At 46.4% G+C, this 25565-nt stretch overlaps 1 protein-coding gene across 2 annotated transcripts in view; it reads left to right on the top strand.

The window, feature by feature from the left end:
- Positions 1 to 1836: 1836 nt before the first annotated feature.
- LOC135921642 (uncharacterized) overlaps positions 1837 to 25565 on the top strand; it is an 80410-nt gene continuing 56681 nt past the window's right edge. The window contains exons 1-7 of one of the 2 annotated variants that reach the window (XM_065455921.2): positions 1837 to 1891; positions 7954 to 8034; positions 9675 to 9689; positions 10430 to 10459; positions 12356 to 12403; positions 15909 to 15938; positions 23866 to 24036. In XM_065455921.2, coding sequence (XP_065311993.1) covers positions 1888 to 1891; positions 7954 to 8034; positions 9675 to 9689; positions 10430 to 10459; positions 12356 to 12403; positions 15909 to 15938; positions 23866 to 24036 — 379 coding nt within the window. In that variant the 5' untranslated portion in view covers positions 1837 to 1887. Of the gene's footprint in view, positions 1892 to 7912; positions 8035 to 9674; positions 9690 to 10429; positions 10460 to 12355; positions 12404 to 15908; positions 15939 to 17827; positions 17929 to 23865; positions 24037 to 25565 lie in introns of those variants that run through there. The other variant, XM_070522820.1, reaches the window with a different exon arrangement.

Here is a 25565-nt window from a genome sequence, read left to right as displayed (position 1 = left end):
GGGGAACGACATCTTGACGCAAAGCGGCCAATCTTTGTTCAGACTTCAGCGGTGCTGTTGGCAGGCGACGTAGAAACACTTTAAGGTGCTGTCGGACCCGGCGTATGTCGTTCGAGTAGCCGTGAATCGGATGCCCCGGTATTTCCGCTGGGTTGTACAGGTAACGGGCGCGATCGGATTTCCACCGATTGTGTAAGTGCAGTCGGTTACAATTTTTGTCTTGTCTTTGACACTTCGCAAAATATTAATGTTCGGGATTTTGCAGCGTTTGTTTCTAATCCTCGCTGTTTTAGATACCTATGGATAGAATCTAATTGACGCTGCAAACCAATCTTGGTACTTTCGGTCAGGATAATGTCATCAGCAAATGCCATCGAAATGACAGACAGCCCCTACTACTAAATGATACTGCAGGCTGTTGTGCGTGGAAGAATTCATCGAAGACCAATTTGAATAAAAGTGGGAACAGCGCATCAGCCTAACGGACTGCTCTTGTTGGATGAACCAACAATATTGCTCCACCTGGCAGAGCACCGTAGTGGCCGGACAGTGTAAATCCGTTATATATTGGCAGAAATCATCTGCCACTCCTTTCCGCTTGAGGTCATTTATTAGGGCACTGTGGGCTACTGTATCGAAAGCTTTCGCAACATCAACCGAAGCAATGGCAAGAGGCAATAACTTGCGTCTGGCTTCGTCTATCACTCACTGTCTTCAGCAGGAGTACGTTTTCTGCACACCCATCGGCTGGAATGAATGTTCGCTGCCGGATATCGAGTTCAGCTTCAGCCATCAGTCTTTTCAAATAAATCTTGTGCAGGACACGAGTAAGCACAGGCGCCACAGTAATAGGACGATGTTGTCCCGCAGTGGAGGCCCGAGCTCTTCGGGGATGAAGATCGTTCTCGCATTGCAGAGTACAAGTGGCAAGCGCTTCTCTAGCATCATGAGGTTCAAAATACCCCGAACGAAAACCATGGGCACCGTTCGGAATTTCTTGGCTGAGAAGCCGTCCGGACCTGCAGCAGAGCCACAAGGGGACAGGGCGCTCCTGATGTCTTCAGCCGTTATAGTCCTTCTTGGATCTATCCTTCTCCCCCGGCGTGGAACCACCGGATCTGCCAGCGTCTCCCATTCAACAGGAGCTTCCGTGATACCCTTCCAATCTTCTAGGAAAGCAGCCGTATTCTCAATGTTTGATCCGCCGGTTTTATCTAGGATATTGCACTGTGCGCGGTCTTTCTTATAGAGTCGCTGACACATTGCAAATGCTTTTTTCTTCTTGCGTCAGCTTTCATTCACCAGCTCTTGAGGCCTCCTGGGGGGAGGTCTGTTGTCCTCAGACAGGATCTGCCCAGACATTTACCCCAATCCCACGTGCCACATCTGCAAGACACAGCCAGCGACACACTTGCACACATGCTTTGGGACTGTCCACAACGATACACTGAGACTAACCCCACGACCCTCTCGTCCAGATGGCACGCTGCCCTGCGTAACTCCAACCTTGACGACCAACTCTGGGCGACCCAGCAGGCCTGCGAGGTGACGAAGAGGCAACACCGAGACGTCCCCACGTGGGAGGCCTAGGCCCAGCCACCACCTCTTGCTGGTTTCACTAAAGTTCCTTCAGTCAGTCTCCTTCGTTTCGTGTATTCAGCTCTAAATGCCTGTTCAAATATCGCATGTTGTTATACGCCGATCACCATTAGTGGGTATGGGTCACAGTTTCGAACTTCCTCGCAATCATCATTGCGGCACTACGGGCGCACGCACTCGAGCACGCGGCTACGAGCCCCTTTCAAAGAAGAAGCGTGCCCTCCGACGCCGGCTGATTCTCGAAGTCCCTGGTGTTTTGTTGCAACCGCCAACCTTCGTCATCACGCTATGGGTAAGTCAGTTTCATTACTTATTCGCTCTCAGGAACGTCGTCTGTTTTCTCCGTCGGATACTAATATTGCTATTAATATCAGCGACTTATTCTTCGCTACACGCCAACGATCTCCCTCGAAAACAGGACTACATTTGGCACCAGGGTGGAAGGACTAACAGGACATTGGACTCTGTTTTTCTCGAAACAAAACAAAAAATACGGGACGCACGCACATGTAAGCTGGTATATGACGCGGATTCAGCAAGTGGTCTGTGGCCCCTTGTTCCCGTGTAAAAAAAGGAGAGTGAAAAGGGCGCGAAGTTTAACTTCCTGACTATGTGTCCTTCTTATATTAGGCACTCAAGTTAGTAATAAAAATCTGAAGTGCGATCTGTTCGGAACCGTTACGAACATATTTGAGATTTTAAGCTTTCCAGCCAGTTCAGCTCCGAACGTGAAGGAAAAAAATTTCGGTGCAAGTAAATATACCCTCTTCGTCTGGCCACGGGGGCTGCATTTTGATACGGGCCTAGAGAGAGAGAAAAAAAGAGGAAAACGCCCGTGTACATAGAATTATGTGCGCGTTGAAGAATACCAAGTAGTCGAAATGGTCCTCGATTCTTCCAATACGGCACGACTCAATCAAAGCATCGTAACACACTATAGTTTATTAGCAATATTACGCAAAACCATTTCCTTCTGCGCTCACTAAGTTTCTCTCACTTGAGGTCGTATCTTGACCTCAAACAATGATCACCCGCCGTGGTAGCAGAATGACTTAGCGTAGCGCTGCTGACCTTGAGTGCGCGTATTCTATCCCTGCCGCACTACACCGGAAGCGAAGTGCAGTTGTGCCCTCTATTCGAAGCACGTTGAAAAAAATCCAGGCGGTCGAAACTAATCCAGAGCCCAGCATTACGCCGTATTTTTACTTAGCTCGCGGATATATATATATATATATATATATATATATATATATATATATATATATATATATATATATATATATATATATATATAGCAGACGACGGGCGAGCTCATACTAGTCAGCGCTTCGGTAGTTTAGGTGAACTCCCTAACGACCCGCATACTCAGAATTTAGATCACCCAGGGTTTATCCACCTCTACTGGCATGGATTTAGACATCCGGAATTGTGCGATTGAAATCGTTTTCTAATAAATTACTGGCGACACGATCGTGAATATGATCGGCGCGATTATGGTCCCCTAGGTGCTGCGTATTACTCTAGAGCATAGAGTTTCGTACTACTAACTAGAGGGAAACCTGGCGCTGCGATCATTCAACCATCACGGGAATGATGGGAAGTGCAGGCTACGGATCGGTATTTTGTTGACTGGCGAACTAGTCTACAGGTATTTTTTGGCAGTTTTGATTTCGCTTCAAGCGCCACTGCTATAACCCGCAATGGGACGGTGCGAAACAAAGCTATCTGCCTTTGTTCTGTTGCTCGAAGTGACGATAGCGTGGTGGATCCGCGGCTGGGTCAGCGGCTGGGCCGATCTTTGTGCCCTTGTGTGGTATCGAAGCCCTGACGAGAAAGCGACGACATCGTAGACGTTCAAAGAACGTGTTTTGACCGTTTCGACCTTGGTTTTTTAAGTGTGTTAGGTTGGCGCTGCAGCGTTACGTGCTTTACGAAACTCCAGAAGAGCAAAAGGAAGGCACTACTGTTGCAAGACACAGAGAGTTGTACTTCCAGTGGCTTGACAATCAAACTTTATTGAGGGCCTCATTACGCATTGCTCGTTTATGTGCGCATTGAAATGTGTGTTTTAGCACTTCGAAACACAAACATACTTGTGGTAGGAAAGGTTGCTGCTTCCTGGCTGTGTAGTCTGCTGTCGCAAAATGGGCAAGTGAAAAGCCACGCCATAACAGCTGCTGGCGGCTGCTTCAGGAGCGGTAAATAAATATAAAATATAATGAAGCATACTCGTAGGAGGCTACAAGCGTCCTAGCGGGTTTGCTTAAAAGGACTTCAAGACGTTCAGCAATCGTGACAGCCGACGCAGCCTTTCGAAAGAGCGAGAGAGTTCGCAAGTTCCTGTCGTCAGCGAGAAAAATGTCGCATTCCCAACGAGCAGATGTCGTAGCAGAGGACGCTTGTGGCATTCCTCTCGAAGGCGCAACACTTTCTCACAGTACAAAATGTTCATTTCCAGAAATATTTGATGAGTATTTTTACATAAGCACATTGACGGTTGTTATTGCTGTTGTAAAAATCAAGTAATCTTCTCTGGCGCTAAATCGGCAACATAATTGCAGAAGAATGCATACCCTTGTGTGCCCTGGTGGCAAACCGTGCTTCAATCTCAAAGTCATACAAAGCTTACGTAATGTGTTGTGCATTACATAAGATATTGCAGAGATAAAATTAGATTTTCTGCGATAATATTTGAGTATAGCTTCGTTTACTGCGCTGCAAGCAAACGCCGCTAGTCTAAAGATCGAAGTTAATCCGAAGCCTGCACTTCATTCCAATGTAGGTTGGGGCAACGCTCAGGAGAGCCCTCGTATACACTAGCGCCAAATTTCCCTCTAGGGTTTTTATTTAGAAACTCTATGCCCGAGAGTAAATGTTTGTGGTCTGCGCTCCTTGACAGAAAGGAAAGCACGCAAGATATATTACGAGTATTGTTTGTAGATAAGATAAGCCGGAGAAGGATAAACAGTTTTGTGAGATTGCTTCGCACTATATCCCCGTATACACAAAGACATCTTACGTTTTTTATATATATTTTGCACACTATAACAAAAATATCACTGCTAACCTCGGAGCAGTTGGCCAGACGAATCAAGTTGTTTTTGCATCAAGCACCTTCCAAGGCGAGTTCAATTTCCCGAAGAAACGTACAGCTGAAAGCGGTTGTAGCACACCCGATCGAAACACTAAAGCCTCATTTTCTGCCGCTGTGAGGAAGGTGTGTTTTTCCCGCTCATGTAATGTGCCAATGGCGGCATTCACAAGTCTGTATACGGCAGTCATCATAACATTTCTGGCTCGAAGTTATGACTAGAAAAGAATGTGTGATCGGCTTCGTAACATTGTCTACGTTGGTTCCGCCCTTTTCTCTTTATGTGTGTGTACATGTCTGTTCGAAAACAGCCATGACATGCCTTGGTTTCTTAGTGGCTAAGATGTTGGGCTGCAAAGTGCGAGGTCGCGGAATCGAATCCCCGCCATGGCGGGGATTCGATTTTGATCGGTGCGAAATGAGAAAACACCCGCTTACTGACGTTTAGGTGCACGTTAAAGAACCGCAGTTGGTACAAATCATTCCGGGGTCCCTCACTCGTGGTTTTGGCACGTTAAACCCCATATTCTAATCTGAAACAGCGATAGCAGCAGCAGCGCGTTCTAAGCAATGTGCAGACAGGAGAAAGAAAAAAAAAACGGGACAAGAACTTACTGAGGGCAAAATATTTCTGGGTAAGAGGAATGACATGCGCACTATAAAAATATCATTGTGCAGAGAACACTGCCGAAAATTGTCAATGTAAGCGAAAAGCCGAAGACACACAAAGAGGTTTTGCATTTATTAGAGGAACAATGTGCGTGCAGGAGTACGTATTTGTAAAAGCGAAGATGTTTCGGTAGATTTTCTTCTTTCATGGCGTAATTCCTTTGAACACAGAACCGTTAGCCAGCAGATCTGTAGCTTCTGTATAGGCGGCCATCGATATGAGCTCACACGTCACTTCTTTCCAGCGGTACGAAAGAAGAATGGCGCCGAATGCCATCCTCCTTTCCCGCAACTGAGCAGGGGGAGAGGGCGTAGGAAGAAAAGGGCTGTTCTTGGCAAGCGCTCCAGCGTAGCATCTGAGCCTTCAGCCGCCGCAAAATCACGGGCGCGTGCCAGCACGCGCGTAAAGGGCCGTTTATAGTCCGACGTAACGCACGCGCGCGCGCGCGCGCGCGCACGCTACGTCACGTCGGCGAAAACGACACCTTTATAGTCGGGCGCACCGGCGCAGCTAACGTAACCGGCGGCTTCCAACGCGCCCCGACGGGCCCGGCGCCGATTTGGCTCCGGAGCCATTCGCGCGTCGAAGTCGGCGGAACTTTCGCACCACAATGCATTGCGCGCGAAGAAAAAGGCGCCAACACAACTCCGCAGACGGCTTTTGCGGACGGCGCGCGACTTGGCGAACCTTCTGCGCATGCCCTGAAGATAGCAGCCTACGGCGCGCGCGTTGAAGTATAGAGGGGATGGCATCTCGGCTGGCGCAGCGCAACCGACGTAGCGTGACTGACCACGAACGACGCTCGCCCGCGCGCCGATAACGTCGTACTATAAACGGGCCTTAATAGTTGGCGTACGGCGACGAACGCGGCTCGCAACTAGCTCTCGCGAGATCACGCGTTGGCGGTGGACCATTGGCGGTAGAGCGTACGACCGCCAGGAAAATGCGCGAAAAAACGAAAACTAAAGGAACTTATGCGCGGTAAAAGAAATTGGCAGTTCGCCTTAAGGACGAAGCACTGACAGCGATAGCGAGGTTTAGCGCTGCGCTTGAACGTCCCCGAAGGTGTTGTTCTGCGTGGCATGTCGGCGTGACGAAGCACGCAAGGTGACTGCTGCCGGACAGAAGGAACAACGCCCCGGCGGCTACCGGGCGTCTCAGAACGCTGGCAGAATGAGCAGCGCCGCCGGGGGCGTTGGAGGCGTCGTCGGTGCACGGTGCACGAGATGACACTGACGGGCAACCGTCGGGGTTAGCGAAACGTTAGGTAACGTTACCCTGACATCTTGCGCTCGAACCGGTGCATACAGGCCGCAGGTCAGCAGCGACGCCACTGTGCCTGTAGGGTGCGTGGGCCCAACGCACCCTACAAGCCCTACACAAACGCACTCGGCGTCTCTGAAAATCCTGTGACTATCTTTGTGCGAGCTGCGCATGCGCCATAGATGGCGGGGCAGTACGATAGCGGCGGCGTGAATGCGCCTTGAGCGTACGTATAATTGCGATCGCAACAAAAGAACACGACGAGGATAGTGTAGTGAATGCTGCATTTAAGACTTGCTATATAGCTCAATATTCTGTAAGTGTTTACATAGAACTGGGACTGCTTATTGTGTCATTGGATTGCTACATTAAATGCAAAGCATTTCTTGGCGAACATTTGGAACATTGACAGCATCTATCTATCTATCTATCTATCTATCTATCTATCTATCTATCTATCTATCTATCTATCTATCTATCTATCTATCTATCTATCTATCTATCTATCTATCTATCTATCTATCTATCTATCTATCTGTCAGCCGCCTACGTCTTGGTGCTCTCATGGGCGTTTCGTTAACTTGGTGTGTACCAAAATTGGCACAGTATGACAAGAGTGTATCACGAACACAAATGATAGGTCATGACATGCGCGTCATGTAGATCATGAAACAGCCGCCTAGGCGGTCGTTTCACGGTCTCACGGTCGGCGTCTCACGGTCGTTTCGTTAACTTGTTAGGCTCCTCCCCCACTCTGCCTCGCATAACAACGTTTCCCACAAGGCGTGGGATATGCCGGAAATTTTTTGTGGGCGGTCTGCTGCGCTTGAGCTCACGCATATCTGCAGTGCTTCTGCATATATTGTGCTCGTCACGCAGGCTGTCCATGCGTTGTCATTATAATTAACATGATCCTTCCCTATCACTTTGTCGACACGAACGCAGTTAGGATCGAGACACTTACAAGTAAGAAAAAGGTAGTGTTAAACAAGAAACAATACTAACACTTTCATGTAAATCAATTTCTTAGACTATAGTAACTACCGCTCAGAAGCCGTACCTTGTTCGCTGTTGGATGACCGTAGGTTATTTTAGTTTTTTATCTTTTACTAAGAGATGGTCTTTTGACCACGGTCCAGGCGGGGCTTAGTTATTGTGTGGCCCATAAGTTCTAATTCGAGTTGTCTATACATGCGGTGTCGATATGTGTGTGGTAGATAAGAACTCGGCAAACTGCTTTGAAGCATAATCTATTCCGCCTTCCTTACCGAGCGTGTAGTATAAGTGCTCTACCTGCCGTGCGAATGCCGTGCGCTGATCTTTCCTTCAGCATCGACACCGGCGACTTCACGGCGAGGCTCCACCGCTGGTGCAGGAGCGGCCAGGGGCTCACAGTCGGGGCCCAGCCGCGGTGAGTTTTACTGGAACCAGAATTATTTTCCGCTTGGCGTGCGTGGCTGAAGAAATTGAGCGCGAGCCGGCAATAGCCGCCAATTCAGGGCTAAGGGCGGTGTTTTGATCCTACTCAATGCTGCTGGTGAGCTTCCACAGTAGGAACCGAAGCTGCAGCTGTTGCCGCTGGCCACAGTGTCACGTCCCAGCTCCCTCGCATTGTCCAAAACCGAAAAAGATATAACGCTTTAGTTCACTGTGCTCAAAGGGAACCTACACGCTTAACCCTGGCAATATTTCTTCACACACCACGAGTTGCTAACAATAGCGTGTCAAGGTAACGCCGGCAGGGCACGTGACTTTCGCCGCCTACTCAGGTTCAGTACGTGTACAGTGTCGAGTAGGCTGAGCACCTCATTACTATTACTCATCACGAGCTAAAGACATCGTCGCAACAAAAAAATATATACAGGGTCTTTCAGTCAACACCTAATCTTTTTTTTAATTTGCCTTTGGCAGGTAGCACGATTCTGGTCCATGAGCTGGTCTACTCGAAGAGGCGGGCATTACTTGCATGAAAAAATTGAAACGCATAATTCACTAATTGCCAACAATCCACTTATTAACTTTTAAAACTAATTGCATTGTCGCACACGTCGCAATTTACAAATTCCAGTGGATGAGACTGCAAGGCATATCCACTTGAAAAGAATTGTGTCGATGACTACGAGGTATGTGCCGTGAAACCTGCGGTAAAAAATGCAGTGTTGTCCCCACTTACTTGCTTAAGAAAACGTCGTTTTATGCATTGAAGCGCAAAAGTAATTGGAACGCCAATGCATTTATCCGCAACGTTTAGCAATTATTCTCTTCAAGCTGGTCTCATCCTGAGAATTGGCGCCAAGTGGATCCGCCTTGCGAGCTACCCGGCTAGAATTTCTAAGTTACAATACCTTCCATAAGGTAGTCAAAGACACAATCAGTTAATTTTGTTCATTTGTGGATTGTGCATTTCCATTTTTTTTGTGTGTGTGCAAGTAATCTCCGCCTCTCCAAGCAGAGCAGCCGATGAATGGGAATTGTGCAATCTGCCAAAGGAAGTTTTTAAAAATTTTTGGAATGTGTTCGCTGAAACAGCCGGTATATATACAAGTAACCTTTGAAATCACACCAGCTCAGCACAACGTTCGGGCAAGGGTTCAAACGTATAGGCAAGCAGGCATCCCCTCGGCGCACCACATGACTCGGTCACACGGATTTACCGTGCCTGCCCGCCATCATCTCAGCATACTACTACCGGCTCTGCAATCTGGGTCCTTCGTTGCGCTTGCGTTGTGGTGCGCCGACAGTTGAATGAGGGATCGATCGGCCGTACTCGTAGTTGTGGTCACCTCGTGGAACTCGCCGGCTCGTGCTGTCCATGTGATGCTGACGTGCTGTCACAGATCCCGAGAAAGTGACTTGCACTTCTTTACGTAGTAATGTTAACGACGTATAAGCGTAAGCTTCGAATACTTTTGGGCTTGCGCGGTGCCGCCCTTCTTGAAAGCGGGTAGCGAAAGTCCTCGTTACATTTCTGACCCCGTTACGCACCCGAACATAGATTCTTCAATTGATTGAAAAAACATGTTTCGAAAATTTATATCGTTGTTCTTGCAGCCTGGAAGGAACCTGGTAAGTATAAAAAACATTTTCCGCTACCTGCCCATTACCCGCGCGATGCCTTTCACCCAGCTGTCACACGCAAAGTTCAATCTTAGAAGCACCGAAGCACCCACGTGGCGTTTCGTCTGCGAGCTGCGGACTGCCACAGCCAGCCAAAGAAAATTAGTTCTCTCTCCGCGCTATTGAGTGTTCCTGCAAGCCAGGTTCTTGCCGTTCAGCGAGGAGAAATACTCGAGATTTGGAGGCATATCGTATTGGCCATGCGTTCATCAATAGGGAATAAACAGCAGATAACACGAAGGTAGACTTCCAGAAAAACGAAAACGGCATATATACTACAATAAACAAAGCAACCGTGTACCGTTTATTTCAGTAAATTGGACTGTGGGCTACTTGTTCCGAGTTCACAGCCAAAAGTCGAGCACGAGAACAAGGCTGCAGAACACAGACAACTAGGCTCGTCTCCTTTGTTGTGTTTTGAGTTCTTTTTTTTTTCTTTAATGTCTTTTAGCTAGAACGTGTTTGTTTAGAAGCATGAATCGCTGGGCTAGTTGGTTCGTGTTTTAAGCCGAAAAGGAACCAGCCAAAAACCAAGACGCAGAACCAGAAGGAGGCACACACACACTGTCGCCGGACACAGTCACCGGACTTGCAAGTCCGACGGCTGTGTCTGTGCCTCCTTCTGGCCGTGCGACTTGGATTCCGCATGCTCCTGTTTCTAGTTAATATTTGTGCTTTGCGACATTCAGTTCCAGATGACGACGACATTTCCCCTCCAGGTAAGTCCCGTTTCATAGTGTCGTTTCGCGACCATTCTGTTGTGTTGAGGCAGCCAAGCGTTTGTTTAGTTTTTTATCCGACGCACTCCACTATATGATTGCACACTGAATTGCCACGCCATGGCAATGGCATCAGTCACGTACAGGCATGGTCGGAACAACGGCCATCAATACGTAGCGACTAATTTCATTTTGTTACCCTAAAGACCCCGTTCGGTCTATTACATAAGGGCTTGTTAACATGTATACACAAGAAAATGCAGTTGCTACGGTGAAATACAAGTTTGAACAGTTTTCACAAATGTTTACTGAAATGTGATGCTAGCAGCATTGCGGGGTAGGTCAGTACCGTCTCAGGCAGCCGTGGGAAAAAATTGAGGCTATGAGTGTGATGGTACGTGTGCGAGGACGAGCAACTTGTAGTTGATGGCTAGTGCGCTGTGACATGCGTGAAGATGAAGGCGTGATCTAAGGTGGTCGGCTTAGCGAGCAGTAAAAGAATTTGTGGAAACTAGAAAGTGTGGCAATGCGTTGACAAGAGCTAGAGATGTCAGGCTATGTTCTGCCATTAAGAGTAAAATGCTGATGTTACATGAACTTCAAGAATGGATTAATGTAGTCGCACGGATTTGAAATCATTCGTGTGCATTAATCATATATATTTGATGAGGGTTTCAGGTGGCAGCAACATATTCTAGTTGTGGTCTGACGAAGGATTTGTACGCGAGCAGTTTGACGTGCTGTGGAGCATGACGAAGGTGACGTATTATCAACCCTAGGGTCTTGTTCGCTGAGGAAATTACGTTAGTCGCATCCGCATTCCAGGAAAGGTCCTGCGACAGGCTTATTTTATTTTATTCAGAAGAACCTCACAGGCCCTATGGCAGGGCATAAAGTAAGGGGGGCATATTAAACAATAAAGGTGTAAAAAGTACAACTTTCCAACAGGAACAGTGCTATAAAAAGATTACCGTGTTACGCAATATTGAAGGCACAATAAATACAATCTTTAAGTACTTAATTATACGCTAGAACTTAACTGCGAGTCGGCCTAGTTGGAACATATTCATATTTATACTTTTTGTGCGCAAACAAACAGGGACGAAGAATAGGGGCAACACAAGGACGAGCGCCCCTATTCTTCGTCCCTGTTTGTTTGCGCACAAAAAGTATAAATACGCTAGAACTGTTTGCTCTGCCAAGATCCAAAAATAAGTTTAATATCTTGAGTCGAAATAGAACCTGTATCAGATATTAGGTTGGTAAGAACAGAGTTTTTATTTCTAATGTTTCACGAGAGCGCAATAGAGTCGAAGACAACACATGCAAACAGTTGCAAGGAACAAAAAGTGGCAGCGACACACAAAGGTAAAAAGGAAATAGACAAATGACATGACGAACAGGCCACAGTTCTAGTCACACGAGTAACGTGACAGTTCCGGACATATAAGGAAAGACACAGTTCCAGGCACAGGACCATGAGGCTAGCGATGCGCCACGTGGAGGTAGAAAATCTCACGTGACGCAGAGATGACTTCGCTCACAGCCAGCTTTTTAAACAGCCGATGACAGGATTGTGAGCAAGGTCTCCGCATTAATAAAGCGGCAAATCAAACATCCACTCGTTGGTAGCAGTTGCTACAAAGGAAACCCATACGGGTTCCTAGAAAGAAAAACCTCGCAATCGACCAAAAATTCATCCTGCTACGGGACTCGAACCCGGGTCAACGAGCGGTCCCGGGTTCGAGTGGTCAACTAGACAGGCAGCGCTATTCGTATGAGCGAATTAATGAAGCATCTCGTATACATATTAAGCGTAAAATGAAGTTAACATTAACTTTAGTTTCCTGGTAGTGATACTACCATTTGTGCACTGTTTTATTCAATGTTTTCCAGTGGACAAGCTATTTCAGGATTTACTTCACTCCACCATGACACTAAGGAGTAAGTATGCAATAATCGAATCTACTTTTCAACGCTGATATTACCGCGAGAGCATTAAATGTCCCACGGCGCACAAAATCCAGCAGGATCGAGCGATGGTACCAAAGATCATCATCATCAGGGACGTTATTAGCGTCTTGCATGACGTCAATAGTAATACTAATAACATTAAGCAGTATAACGTTAATTCGCAACAATTATGGGTAATTCATGCGAATTAAGTCGAATTAGAGTGTAGAAAAGTGAATTAAGGTGAAGTAAAATGAATGCAGGTGAATCCAAGTGGATTAAGGCTGGTGCAAACTACAGTAAGGTGGATTAAGGTAGAGTTGTGAAGGATACGTGACATGTTTGAAGGAACGTATTACGGACGTAACCAATTAATTCGAAAAGTAACGCTTTCGCTTCCAAATCACGTCATGATACTTAAGTGACTGTCAGTTTTGGTATGCCCCGGAAAGAAAAATAAACGCTATTGGTTTTGTTTCCCGAAAGTCCAATAGTCATATACCTTGACTACAGTTGCTTTCTTGAATTAACACTCAGCTTGTCCGGCACGCTACGCTGACGCGCTCATGCCATTCTGCAACTGAAGATACCAGAATAGCAGCGTTAGACACGAAAGGCGCTCGAGGCAAATGATGATGATAGCTGTGGGACAAAAAAATACATTTGCAGCGCGCTCATCATCATCCCATTTTGTGTCCACTGCAGGACGAAGGTCTAACCCTGCATTTTCCAATTATCCCTGTCCTGCGCCGAAAGAATTCCAACTAGCGCCTGCAAATTTCTTAATTTCATCGATCCCCCTAGTCTCGTGCCATCCTCGACTGCTCTCCCTTGGTACCCATTCTGCAACTCTAATGGTCGAACGGTTATCTAACCTGTGCATTACATGACCTACCCAGCTCCATTTTTTTCTCTTACTGTCAATTAGATTATCGGCTATAGCCGTTTGCTCTCCGATGCAAACCGCTCTCTTTCTGTCTCTTAAGGGTATGCGTAGCATTCTTCGTTCCATCGGTCTTTGCGCGGTCCTTAACTGGGTATTAAGCTTCCTTGTCAATCTCGAAGTCTCTGCCCCATATGTCAGCACCGGTAAAATGCACTAATTCTATACCTTGCTTTTCAATGTTAATGCTAAGCTCCCAGTCAGGAGCTGACAATGCCTGCCGTAAGCGATCCAACCAATTTTTATTATTCTATGAATTTCATTGTCATGATCAGGGTTCCCTGTGATTAGCTAACTTAGGTAAACGTACTCCTTCACAGACACTAGAGGCTGACTGGTGATCTCTGACTCTTGTTTCCATGCCAATGTGTTCATCATTATCTTTGTCTTCTGCAATTAATCTTGAGCCCTACTCTTACACTCTCCCTGTTAAGGTCCTCAATCATTTGTTGTAGCTCGTCTGCATTGTTGCCGAATAAAACAATGCCATCGGCAAACTGAAAGTTGTTGAGGTTTTTGCCGTCTATCCTTACTCCTAAGCCTTCCGAGTTTAATAGCTTGAATACTTCTTGCAAGCACGCAGTTAATAGCACTAGAGAGATTGTCTTCCTGTGTGACCTGTTTCTTTATAGGTATCTTTCTACTTTTATTCTGTGTACACTCTTAGGCAAAGTTACACCCTTTGGCTTGCCCCTTCTACCACACAACAGTAATCGTTATCTGCCTTGATGCGTTTCCTTTCTTTAACGCTGCGAGCACGGAACTTTCCAGTAACGAACGGATACGCGCGTTATCAGGAGGAGCACTCCAAAGGGTGTAAACTGTTCTGTGCTGGTAACGCGCGTGCCGTTCGTTACTGAAAAGTACCGGGCTCGGTGCGTTAAAGAAAGGAAACGCATCAAGGCAGATGACGATTATCGTTGTGTGGCAGAAGGGGCAAGCCAAAGGGTGTAACTTTGCCTAAGAGTGTAGAATTAAGATAGCTGTGGAATCTCCATCGATATTTTCCAAGATAATTACGTAAGCGGTCTGTACTCTTTGATTACGCGATGCCTCTATAACTGCTGGTATCTCCAGTAAATCAAATGCCTTTTCGTAATCTAGGAAAGCCATATAGAGAGGCTTACTGTATTCTGCGGATTTCTTGACTACTTGATTAGTGACATGGATGTGATCCATTATAGATCCCTTCCTGAAGATAACATGTTCCATTGGTTGACCAAAGTCCAGTGTTGCCCTTATTCCATTGGATATTATTTTGGTGAATATTTTAAATAATAATGTGAGTATCTGGTGGGCCTATAATTTTTCAATTCCTTAAGGTCTCCCTTTTCATGGATTGGCATATAATGTTTGCATTCTTCCAGTTCTCTGCGACATTTGCAGTCAATTGGCACTTCGTATATAGAGCCGGCACTTTTTCAAGCATTATGTCTTTGATTATATCGACTGGTAGTCCATCTTCTCCTGCCGGTTCCCCCATTTCATGTCTTGTAAGGCCCTTCTAACTTCAGCTCTAGTTATAGAAGGAGCCTCTGTAACCTGTTCATTACTAGTTGCAATGGAGGTATCGTGGGTGCATCGGGTACTATAGAGGTCAGTGTATAATTGTTCCCCTGAAACTATAATCGGACGCTATCATGTCTGTAGGTTGTGTTTAAGTCGTACTTCACGATTTTTATACTTATCTTGCCTTGAGAAATTCAATTATTTCAGTAACTTCCTTGCGCCACATGGAGGGCCTATGTGGTTGGGTATCCGTGGTTCGAAATGCGTGGCCGGATTTTCTGCGACACGAGACCCTTTAACGCTGTCGCGTTAAAGAAGCTCCAAGGGTGTAGTTACTTCACTCGCATAGTGAAAATTTACAGGAAAGCTTTCAAGGCAACACCCCATAGTTCAGTTAATTGGGAGGCCGATGTCGTGCCCGCTACGAATCCGGTCAGTAAATGTGATGTGAACTATGATCTAACTGTGCGAGCCAAAATTACCCAGATTTCTCACGAACCGGATGTCTTGCAAATGCAAATACGGGGCACAATAGTAAGAGTTGCGGCAAGATGGCCGAGTTGGAATGAATTCGTTATAACGAGTGTGCAGAGCGGACGAGGACGCAGCGCTCTCAGCACTAAACGAAAACCTGATTTCAGCAAGGTTGCCAGCATTTGAAAAGGGAATATTGCACCCACGTGTATTCTGCAACCCTAAATAGACGCGTTTTATTCCGTCAGTATGATACACGCTGTGCGCATTCGCGTATTTGCTTTTTCTTGGGCCGTATCCGGCAGCGTTCGATTTCATTCCCCTGTATTTCTCTCCCCTCCCCACGCCTTTTTCTTTCGTAAAAAAATTTTATTTACCCATACTATGTGCGCTCTAAATATGTTGTCGTGTGTACAGTGTGTTGCACTTGCTTGTGCCTAGATGACAATATTCCTACGTGTTCCTCGTCTTTCGGGAACTTTGTACCATTGCCCTTTCTACCATCATGTGAACGACGAGAAGATATTTGCGGACATAACAAAAACTTTTTTCTAAATTTTGCTTTTGCAGGCCCTGACCAAGTGGTGCAATTACGGGGCCGTGAGTTTTCCATACACTTACGACTCGTCATTAATTCACCAATATTTTAGGCTGATTGACTTATGTATTTCTAACGCATATATATATATATATATATATATATATATATATATATATATATATATATATATATATATATATATATATATATAGATTATTTCTCCGAAGTTACCACGCAGGACCCGCCGTAACATATGTAGGAAAGCGATGACGAAGCGTTTGAAAGACGTACTTAACGGTTTTCGCGGGTGGGCCAGCCTTCGTCAGAGGCTGGTCCACCAGCCGAAAACGTTAAGCAAATACGTCTTCCAAAAGGTTCGTCGTCTCTGTCTTATATACACACGCACACACACACACACACACACACATGTATATATATATATATATATATATATATATATATATATATATATATATATATATATATATATATATATATATATATATAACGCGTTCACCACATTGAAAAGTGCTGTTCAGTAGCTCAAGGGCATAGGTGCTGACTCCTCAAGGTCGAAGTGCACCTGGTGGTAGTTCGCTTAGTTGCCTTTCGCTCCTTGAACAGGCAGGACCTGAGTCCTTGAGCTACTGAACAGCACTTTTCAATGTTGTGAACGCGTTTTAAAAGAGGGATCCGGGACCTGAAAGATGTGTGACGTAATGTTATCGCATTTACCGCTATATCGCCACTGATTTTTTTTTTTCTTCACGGCTCTACTCAAGCCTGCCTGGCAGTGTCATTGGACGGATGACACTGCCAGGCATGACTATGACTTTGATAAGGAGTCTAGGGCGCGATATCAACACCAGGCTCAATCGCGCCATTGACTAGTCCTGTTATTCAGTGTGGATGATGGCACGTGAGTGTTGTGGCGAAGATAGTATTCGTTTTTTCGCAGAACCCTCCGACCCCGACGACGGTAAGTACATGCTCAGCGATTCCTGTTATTCAGCATTGATGAGCGCTATAGTTAGTATTATGATATAATATTTACAAGTACACTTTCTTCTTTCATACGAAGGCGCTGCGGAGTAAGTACGCCATCAAGTCTTATAGATCTGTCTACCTGGTTAGGAGACGCAGCCTGCCAGGCGATCGGTGGATTAATCCTGTAAACGATTGAATCCAATTTTAAACGAATGCAAATTTGTTGTGCTTTGAAGCGTTCGCGACATTATCGATGTCAAAGCGCACTTCACTTTTCTATTAAAATACGCGGGGAATGTTTTTTTCCTTCTTTTCGGGAACTGTTCGTGCATTCAGTGAAATTCCCTTTGTATACAGGAAATGTAATGCATGAGGCTAATGGGCACATAATTCAAATTTGAATTGCTAGTTTAGTTGTCTACAGCTTTTTACTACATCTCTCAATTTAAACCGCTCCGAGAGCGTTGATATCAAGTTTACCTGTTTATGCGCTACAACATGTCAAACTTCTAACTTCTCACGGCAAATGTGTGAGCATCGCATAAACGCCGGTTCTATAGTTATGGCAAAGTCCAGATCTATATACTTCGAAAGCGCATACAACAGGCACACTGTTTACAGCGTTCAAACAACTCAATTTCTTACGAGCTTAGAAATGCTTAGCCTCCCCTTCACCAATTCACAGTTCTCGCTTCAGCACGTGCTCGATCAAAATATATATATATATATATATATATATATATATATATATATATATATATATATATATATATCGTATGTCCAACAACGCCCTTGTACCAAGAGTCGCACACCATTATAAGGGGTTGCATATAAAGTTCGTGTTCCCAATAATCATTAGGGCGTTATTAGATACGAAGTTACTGGTCACGAGGACTTTTTAAGCAACGTCCTGTCCAAAAGATGGCGTTTCACACCCTGCACTTGCACTTACGACACGCAGGGGGCCGCGATCAACCGAGCTTACTTCCTTCATCGGCGTCGTTTGCGCGGTTTTTGTCTTCCTGGGCTGCGTTGTCTTCATCCTCGCCGGGCTCAGCTTGGGTGAGTGCGCACGAGCTTCGGTCTGCATGCTGAGGGGCTCGAGTGAAACCTTCTCAGTTTCTTGTGCTCAACTGGGTGCCTGGCCTCTGTGTTTTCTCTTCATGATTAAATCGGAAGCGGTTGCGTAAAGCATTTATGCCGAATATGAAAAAAAAGCATACACAAACAAGAGCTGTTCACTGACGAAATCAAAAGTGTGCACTGCATTAAACACAAACACGTCGTCATTTTTGGTACTCAGCACGCGACGTAATCTTCGGGTTTAAACTTGGGCCGCAGTTCCATCCGCCTGGTTCGTGGTATCGGGTGACGACTGTACCAGTAACGATTCAAGTAGACTGTAAAAATGTTTACACCCGTAAAGATGTTTTCCTGTAGCACTGGTAACACCCTTGCCGTTAGGACCTTACAAAAATTTATGGAGGACGACAACGGAGCTTTAAGTAGACGTGCAATGAGAACAGGCGAAGTTCAGAACCATGTAATTATTCTGACAGCCTCGGGCGCGCATATATATATATATATATATATATATATATATATATATATATATATATATATATATATATATATATATATATATATATATATATATATATGGGTCCTTTTGGGTCCATTCCCGTTATCTAGCAATAAGAACCGTTAGGTAATTGTCTGCGTAGACTATCTTACACGGTATGCAGAAACTGCTGCCATACCGTCTTCCACCGCTGCTTGCGTGGCGGTCTTCCTGCTGCGTTCCGTGGTGCTTCGTCATGACCCACCACGCGTCATCATCAGCGACCGTGGTCGCCAGTTCACTGCTGATGCCATTGAAGAGTTACTTCGTTAGTTCACTTCACCGTTCCGTCATTCCACGCCGTATCATCCACAGACCAATGGCCTCGTCGAAAGGACAAACAGAACGCTGACCAACATGTTTGCCATGTACGTCTCCTCCAAACATAAGAACTGGGACGACGTGCTGCCCTTCATCACTTACGCGTACAACGCGGCGAAACGCGAAACCACGAACTATAGCCCATTTTATCTCCTGTATGCAAGGTTACGGCGAAGTCCTCTGGACACTTTGTTACCGTTCGTTCTGCACAGTGACGATTCTGTATCGAAGACTTCGTGTCTCGCCGAAGAAGCCCGTCGAATAGCTCGTCTTCGTACTCTGGCCTCGCAAAGTCGTTCGAAAGAGCGATACGACGATCGTTACGTACAAGTATCGTTGGGAAAAGGTGACTTGGTCCTTCTTCGGACATCGTAACGCAAGCGTGGATTGTGCGAAAAGTTCTCGTCAGAATATTCAGGCCCATTTGTACTCGTGGACCGCCTGAGCGAACTCACTTACGTCATAGTTAGCCCCCTGTGTAATGGTAGGCGATCAAGAACTCAGCTTACTCATATTTCTCGCCTGAAGTCTGTCTACCCTGCTTGTCCATCCTGACTGGCGCAACGGCTTCGTCTGCTTGCGGGTAAATGTAACGGATACGAAAGGCAGGGACAAGAAGAAAGAAGACGAAGAAAATGAATAGTTTGATAGGCCGCGCTGCGCTACGATCACGCTACGATCATTGTCGATATCCTGTAAAAAAACCCAATTTGTTCGCTCCTGGTCGTAACAATATATATATATATATATATATATATATATATATATATATATATATATATATATATATATATATATATATATATATATATATAAAGCAGACGTTTCTTCTATGACGGTGTACGGGGTCCATAGATGAAACGCGTAGCCTGGAGGGACCGATACCACGCGTCGTTTCTCGTCACATCGAAGCTTTCTATTTGCCTGTACGGCGTCCGTGTTGGCGCTGGCACCTCGATGGCAGTTCTCGACTCGCGAAACAACCTATTCCGGAAGGGACGCCGTGCTAAAGGTGGCAACAGAAAAGAATGTAATGTCGGACACAAAAGTGGGATTCCGCCCATGAACGAGAAAAAAAAAGACGATGTATCCAGTTGGGCGGTGAATGGCGGAGTAGTAGGCAAACGTGGGAAAAGGGGAAGGACTTCCCAGTTAGTGTGATCGCGGCGAAATCATGTCGGATAAAGTTCGCTGAACGTGTTCAGTCAGACCATTGTTCTGCGAGTGGTAGGTAGACATTGCTTTTGTGTATGGTGCTGGATGCAGGAAGCCTTTAACCGAGAACGCGTGAAAAAGACGTCTTGCCACGATCGCTCAAGAGCACACGACGATCTCCGTGGCGCAAAACGTTGGAACGTAAGAAGAACTCGTCTATTTAAAAGGCAGTGCCGGATTAGAGGGAAGCAGTCTCGACGAAGTGTGTCATATAGTCGATAGCAGTGACAGTGCAGCGATTCCCAGCGGGTTTTATTGGGAGTGGACCAGACCAGTTGATGCCGACGAACTCAAATGGAGTAGGCGGGCACGGAATGGGCTGTAGCGGCATCACGCGAGTGGTGGCTGAACGTCTGCGGTGCTGGCAGGGCTCACAAGAAGGGGCGCATTTAGTTGCGCTGGCCGCCAAATCGAGCACGAAACGCCGGAGGTACGACGCAAGGCGAAGAAAACTGTGGTCTTTGACCAGAACGCATTACGTTAAATTCGAACAGGCCGTCAGGTGTAGCGAACGCAGTCCTTTCTTTTTCGGCATTGTGCATTGGGATATGACAGCATCCGGGATGGAGATCTAGGTTTGAACAGTATTCAGCGGCTTGCAACGTGTCGAGAACGTTATCTTTGCGAGAGATCTTCTTGACTGACCTATAATCTGCGCAAAAACATACAGAGTTGTCTTTTTTTTAAAGAGGACAATGGGAGAAGATGAAGGACTCACGGAAGGTCGTGCAATGTTGCGTGCGAGCTTGGTAACTTTATCCTCATTGACCTCCTGTTGGGACGATGGAACACGGTAGGGGCCACGACGAATAACACGGCATCAGTCCGTCCGTCGGTGTGCGACGAGAGAAGTTTGCCCAAAAGCTTGTGGACGAAGATTGAAGGAGGCGTTGTGTGTCATCAGTATTGCAAGAAGTGTGTCGGATTGGGCATAAAGCAATATCCTAGCTGATTGAAGCGCGAAGAACGGCAGATGACTACGAAGCAGTGGAAGCAGCGGGGGAAGACGCAGGAGAAACTACAGCGACCGATGTTGGCATAGCGTCGGCAACACAGGCAATGGTGGAACCTAGCAGCAAGTGTTCGCCGGCTGTGTTCGAGACTGCCAGAAGGGCACGGCCACGTGAAACGCGGACGAGGCACGAGGTGAGGGCAATGTCCCGAAAAACGCATTGGGCTTAAGGCGTAATGACGAAATCATCTTCGATTATCGAAAGAGATAAGACGGTGAGAACTTCTTTTTGGCCAGGGGTGATAACACACTCAACAACTACCACCACGCTGAGCCACAAGCGCTCCAAAGCGAGCAATGGCTTTGTGTCCGCAAGGTTAATGGTGTGGTCATGACAAGAAATGAGCGAAAGAGGAAAGAAAATCCGAGCCAAGAATAACTTCGTGTATGCACCTCCGAAGCACGACGACCTCAATGTGGTGTCGAATGCCATCGATGAAGACAGAAGCGTCTCGTCCCTGCCCAGCGCTGCGACAGAGGCGATGGACGTGGCTCTCAGTCAAGTGGCACCGTCAACACCTAAGCAGCGGCAGAAGCTCTCTATCGCTCCAAGCGAGAGAGAGCCCTCGCATCAGAGGGCCCGACAATATCTTTGTGCGTTGTCTTCTCACAATATACAGAGAGCGCAAACACCTTCTGCAGTATGGGCAAACAAATATTGCAGTGGAACTTTAAAAGACTCCTCTGTAACCTAGATGATGTTAAGGGACTCTGCTTTTAGGCCCAGTCCAAAGGTGCTGTGTGTTCAGGAAACACGCCGAAAATCTACACAAGCTTTCTTAGACCACATGCCATTTTTTGGAAAGACCGCGACGACGTTCTCGCTTCGTTGGACAGTGTGGCCATAATAATGAATAAAGGTGTTGCCTGCCAGAATTGCAACTGTGAACGCCCTTTCAGACAATCTCTGACCAAACATTGCTGTTCAATAAGCTGGTCGCAATCACTCCCATCTACATTCCTCCCTGCCATCTACTTCGCAAAACTGAATTTCAATGCCTTCTCGATGCTGACCAGGCACATTACAGCCAAATGACACCGGATAACAATGTACCACGTAACTACATAACTACATGAAGCAACGAAACGCAGGAACACATACACAGAACGACAAAGGTGCTACGCGATAAGGAGTCTACGACAAACTTGAAGCGTATTTGTAGCCGTGGTTTGGGGAAGCAATTGTTGCACATATGTTTTCGTATAAATAATCAAAGCTCTGTACCTAAACTTCTAAAGCTTACTGTCTGCGTATATGTGCGCTAAGACGTCTCACATAAGTGTTAGAACAACCTAATGACCAACACTACAGTTTGTCTAAGTTTTGCATAAGAAGGTCCCAATCACCACATAATATACCACGGCCAGACGAGGGAGTCGCAGCTTACAAGTTCTTCAGTAATAGCTGATAAAAAACCTGTCTGGCTAGTAAAGGCAACACTTACTACCTTTACTAGCCGCTGGCTAGTACTGAAGTAGGAAGACGGTACTAAAATACATAGCAATCTATGTAAACGCGCTCATTTACCAGATACCCACTAACTTCATTTTTAAGGGTGTATCGCTTTATTCGGCACCGTAGGATAATTTACACCATTAAAAGCAAAGTAATTCGTTTCTGCTGGGTCCAAAGTCACATTGGTATTCCAGGAAATGAGAAAAGCAGATAACTGTGCAATAATGGCGGTGCATTGTGCACACACACTTTACTCCGAAGAAAAACCGGTGTGTAATGCACGCCACCAACCGCTAACTGTGGATAACATTCTGGTAATATACCCAGCGCTGGAGAGATAAAGACAAGTACTTTCACGAATTTCACAAGACAGTAGCACCACTGTGATTATGTAGGAAAACGCACTTGTATCGCTTAACGATGTTTTTAATTATTTAGAGGCAACGGGTTTCTTGAACTGCGACAATCATTTGGTTGCTCTGCAGCTGACTACACAATCTAACCTTGTAGTTCGCGCATCATAGCCTCAAATAGTTTTGCGCGATGAAGCCCTACATAAATATTCAAAGTGAACAAGGGTGTAAAACGATCTATAACCCACACGCTTACACGTAGAAAGGCTGCAATGGTGTGTTATAGACAGATTTACACCCTTAATCACGTTTAGCCCTGACATATTTCCACAATTTCCGTCAGTCTCACCTCGTTCACCACCAAGTTACGACATCTCTAACGCTGCCGCTGATCGCGCCCGTGTTCTGAGACGCCTGGATGCCAGGGCGCTGTTTGTGCTGCACAGTAGCAGTTGCGTCGCGTTCAGCGTCCTCCACGTAGCCTCCGCGTATTGCTGAAACGCCATGTAAGGAACTCGAGCGTGACGCTGAACCTTCTCATTGCTTTCAATGCTTCGCCTTCGGACGAAACTGCCTTTTTAGAGCTGTAGGTCTACTACTCCAGGTAGAAACCCAAAAAATGCCTGGTTCTGTAAATCTGACCTTCAAGCTCAGCCGTGGTCAAACTGCGACTTAGCCTGCCACTACCCGTGGGTGCTGCGCACGCGACGTGCACCCCCATATCATCAAAGAAATCTGCGATGTGGACAATGTGCACGAGTGCTGGTAGCTTCGGATGCGCTGTGCTTTCGCCGCTTAGTTCGCGTTGAAGCGAGACGTCGCGTGAAGGTCGATTCGCTCGCTACTGCTGCCGTACCGGGCAGTGTCTGTGTGTTGTCACGTGGTGCAGTTGCAGGGGCGGTAGTTGCTGACGGCGCTGAGCAGCGTTTCTGTCCTTTCCCAAAGCAAGCAAAACCGTGCTATTGCTCGACGAACTTCGTTTAACCGCGTTCAAACACGGCAATTTTTCCCCTTATCCCAGGTGAATCGTACGACGAAGAAGAGCCGACGCCTGTTAAAGCCAGCGGTGCAGCAAAGCAAGCACCGAGTGGTGCCGCTGGCGAGCCAGCCTCAATAGTAATGGCCTTGCCACCCGCAGTGACTGTGCACGGTATCCCAACGCAGCCCTCGCAAATGACACCGACGAGAAATCGTGAGCGTTCGCTTTTTACCGCGCGTTTTTAGCTCTGCGTACGGCCTTACAAGGGCAACCTCAACAAGTATTGTTAGTGTTAGTGAAAGCTTCTTTACTTACTCACCGCCATTATCAGACATTGTTACATTGTTTAAAAAGGCACAGCGCATTAACACGAACTAAACAGGACCAACGCTTGTTCTTTGCAGATCGTGCTTACGTCTTCGTCTTGCTCAAAGTAATGCAAAGCTATTGATAGTTGAATCACTACGTATAGACGGCGAGAAAACAAAAATTTACGCAGATCCCATGCACTGTGGGAATCGATGTAAACAAACATTCCTGTGCTGTTTGCTTTGATTGACGAAAATTAGCAGTGATGTTAACGGTGAGTGTTTAATTTGCTCAACGCTCAGTCGAACACGAGAGTGCTAAGTTGATGTCAAAGGATACCTTGCATGCACCACTGCCGTTTGTATGCTAGTACACAGAACATACAGGGAGAGGTGTTTCGTTTGCTTGAGGCATTGTTGTGAGCCATATTTCATAACCTATGAGAGGGTTGAGCATTCTCATTGCCTCGCATGGCAGATCGCATAGTAGGAGAAGTAGTAAACTTTAATTGAATTATGGGGCAGTACGTGGCAAAACCTTAATCGGATTATGAGGCACGCCGTAGTGGAAAACTCCGGTTTAATTTTGACACCCTTTTGACACCACCTGCACGTGTCGCTAAATCTAAGTGCATGAGCGTTTTTTTTTTTTCGCCCGTGTCGAAATGAGGCTGCCGCGGTCGGGATCAAATGCGCCACCTCGAGCAATGACATAGCCGCAAGGCTACCGCGGGGGCAGAGGAGTGTTGATTCGACGTGCGACCGCTTCCGTATGTAGCCTAGACCCTGCGGTCAACTTTAATTATAGCGGCTCTGGTTCTGCATTCCCTGCATAAGTTGTCCGCTTGACATATTTGCATGGTATTTGTTTTTCAGGAACAACAGAAACGTACCGTACCGTACCTTGAAGCTTAAGTTTATCCTGTTTCCCTTTAACCGCTGTCGTGCCTAGTAGTAGCGTTTCTTTCCTTTCTCGGGTCACCTTTTCTCCAGGAGGTATTGTGCACATTCGACGCGGTGCAAACGTCGAACGAGTTTCTCGCGTCTCCTTTCTTCTCTACCACGTTCCTTTCATGTATATACACGCTCTGAACCATCCCCGACGCGGCGTGCAAGAAAAGAGGTCTACGTTCTCGCAGTGCACGCGTCACTGAGGGCTGCAGATTGACACATCTGCGTGTGATGGCCATGAAGTTTTCGCATGGTAAATCGTTTTCCGCGCCATTAGTATAAGGTCACGCGACATGTTCCACCAGTGCCTGGAGTTAAACACCTAAGGAGTTGCTTCGTGGTACGCGTAAAGTGGAGTTTGGGCACACCACAAGCAAACAACCAAGAACCATATGCAAGCAACAGCAAATTCTTATAATGCTGGAGAGCGAGCCAAAACTCCACAACCTCAGTCGCTGATTCCGGTCACTGCGGCCGCATTTC

This window comes from Dermacentor albipictus, chromosome 8 (genome assembly GCF_038994185.2).
Source record: "Dermacentor albipictus isolate Rhodes 1998 colony chromosome 8, USDA_Dalb.pri_finalv2, whole genome shotgun sequence".
NCBI classification, from domain to species: domain Eukaryota; kingdom Metazoa; phylum Arthropoda; class Arachnida; order Ixodida; family Ixodidae; genus Dermacentor; species Dermacentor albipictus.
The sequence above is the reverse complement of the archived record's forward strand: the minus strand, read 5'-3'. Positions and strand labels throughout refer to the sequence as shown.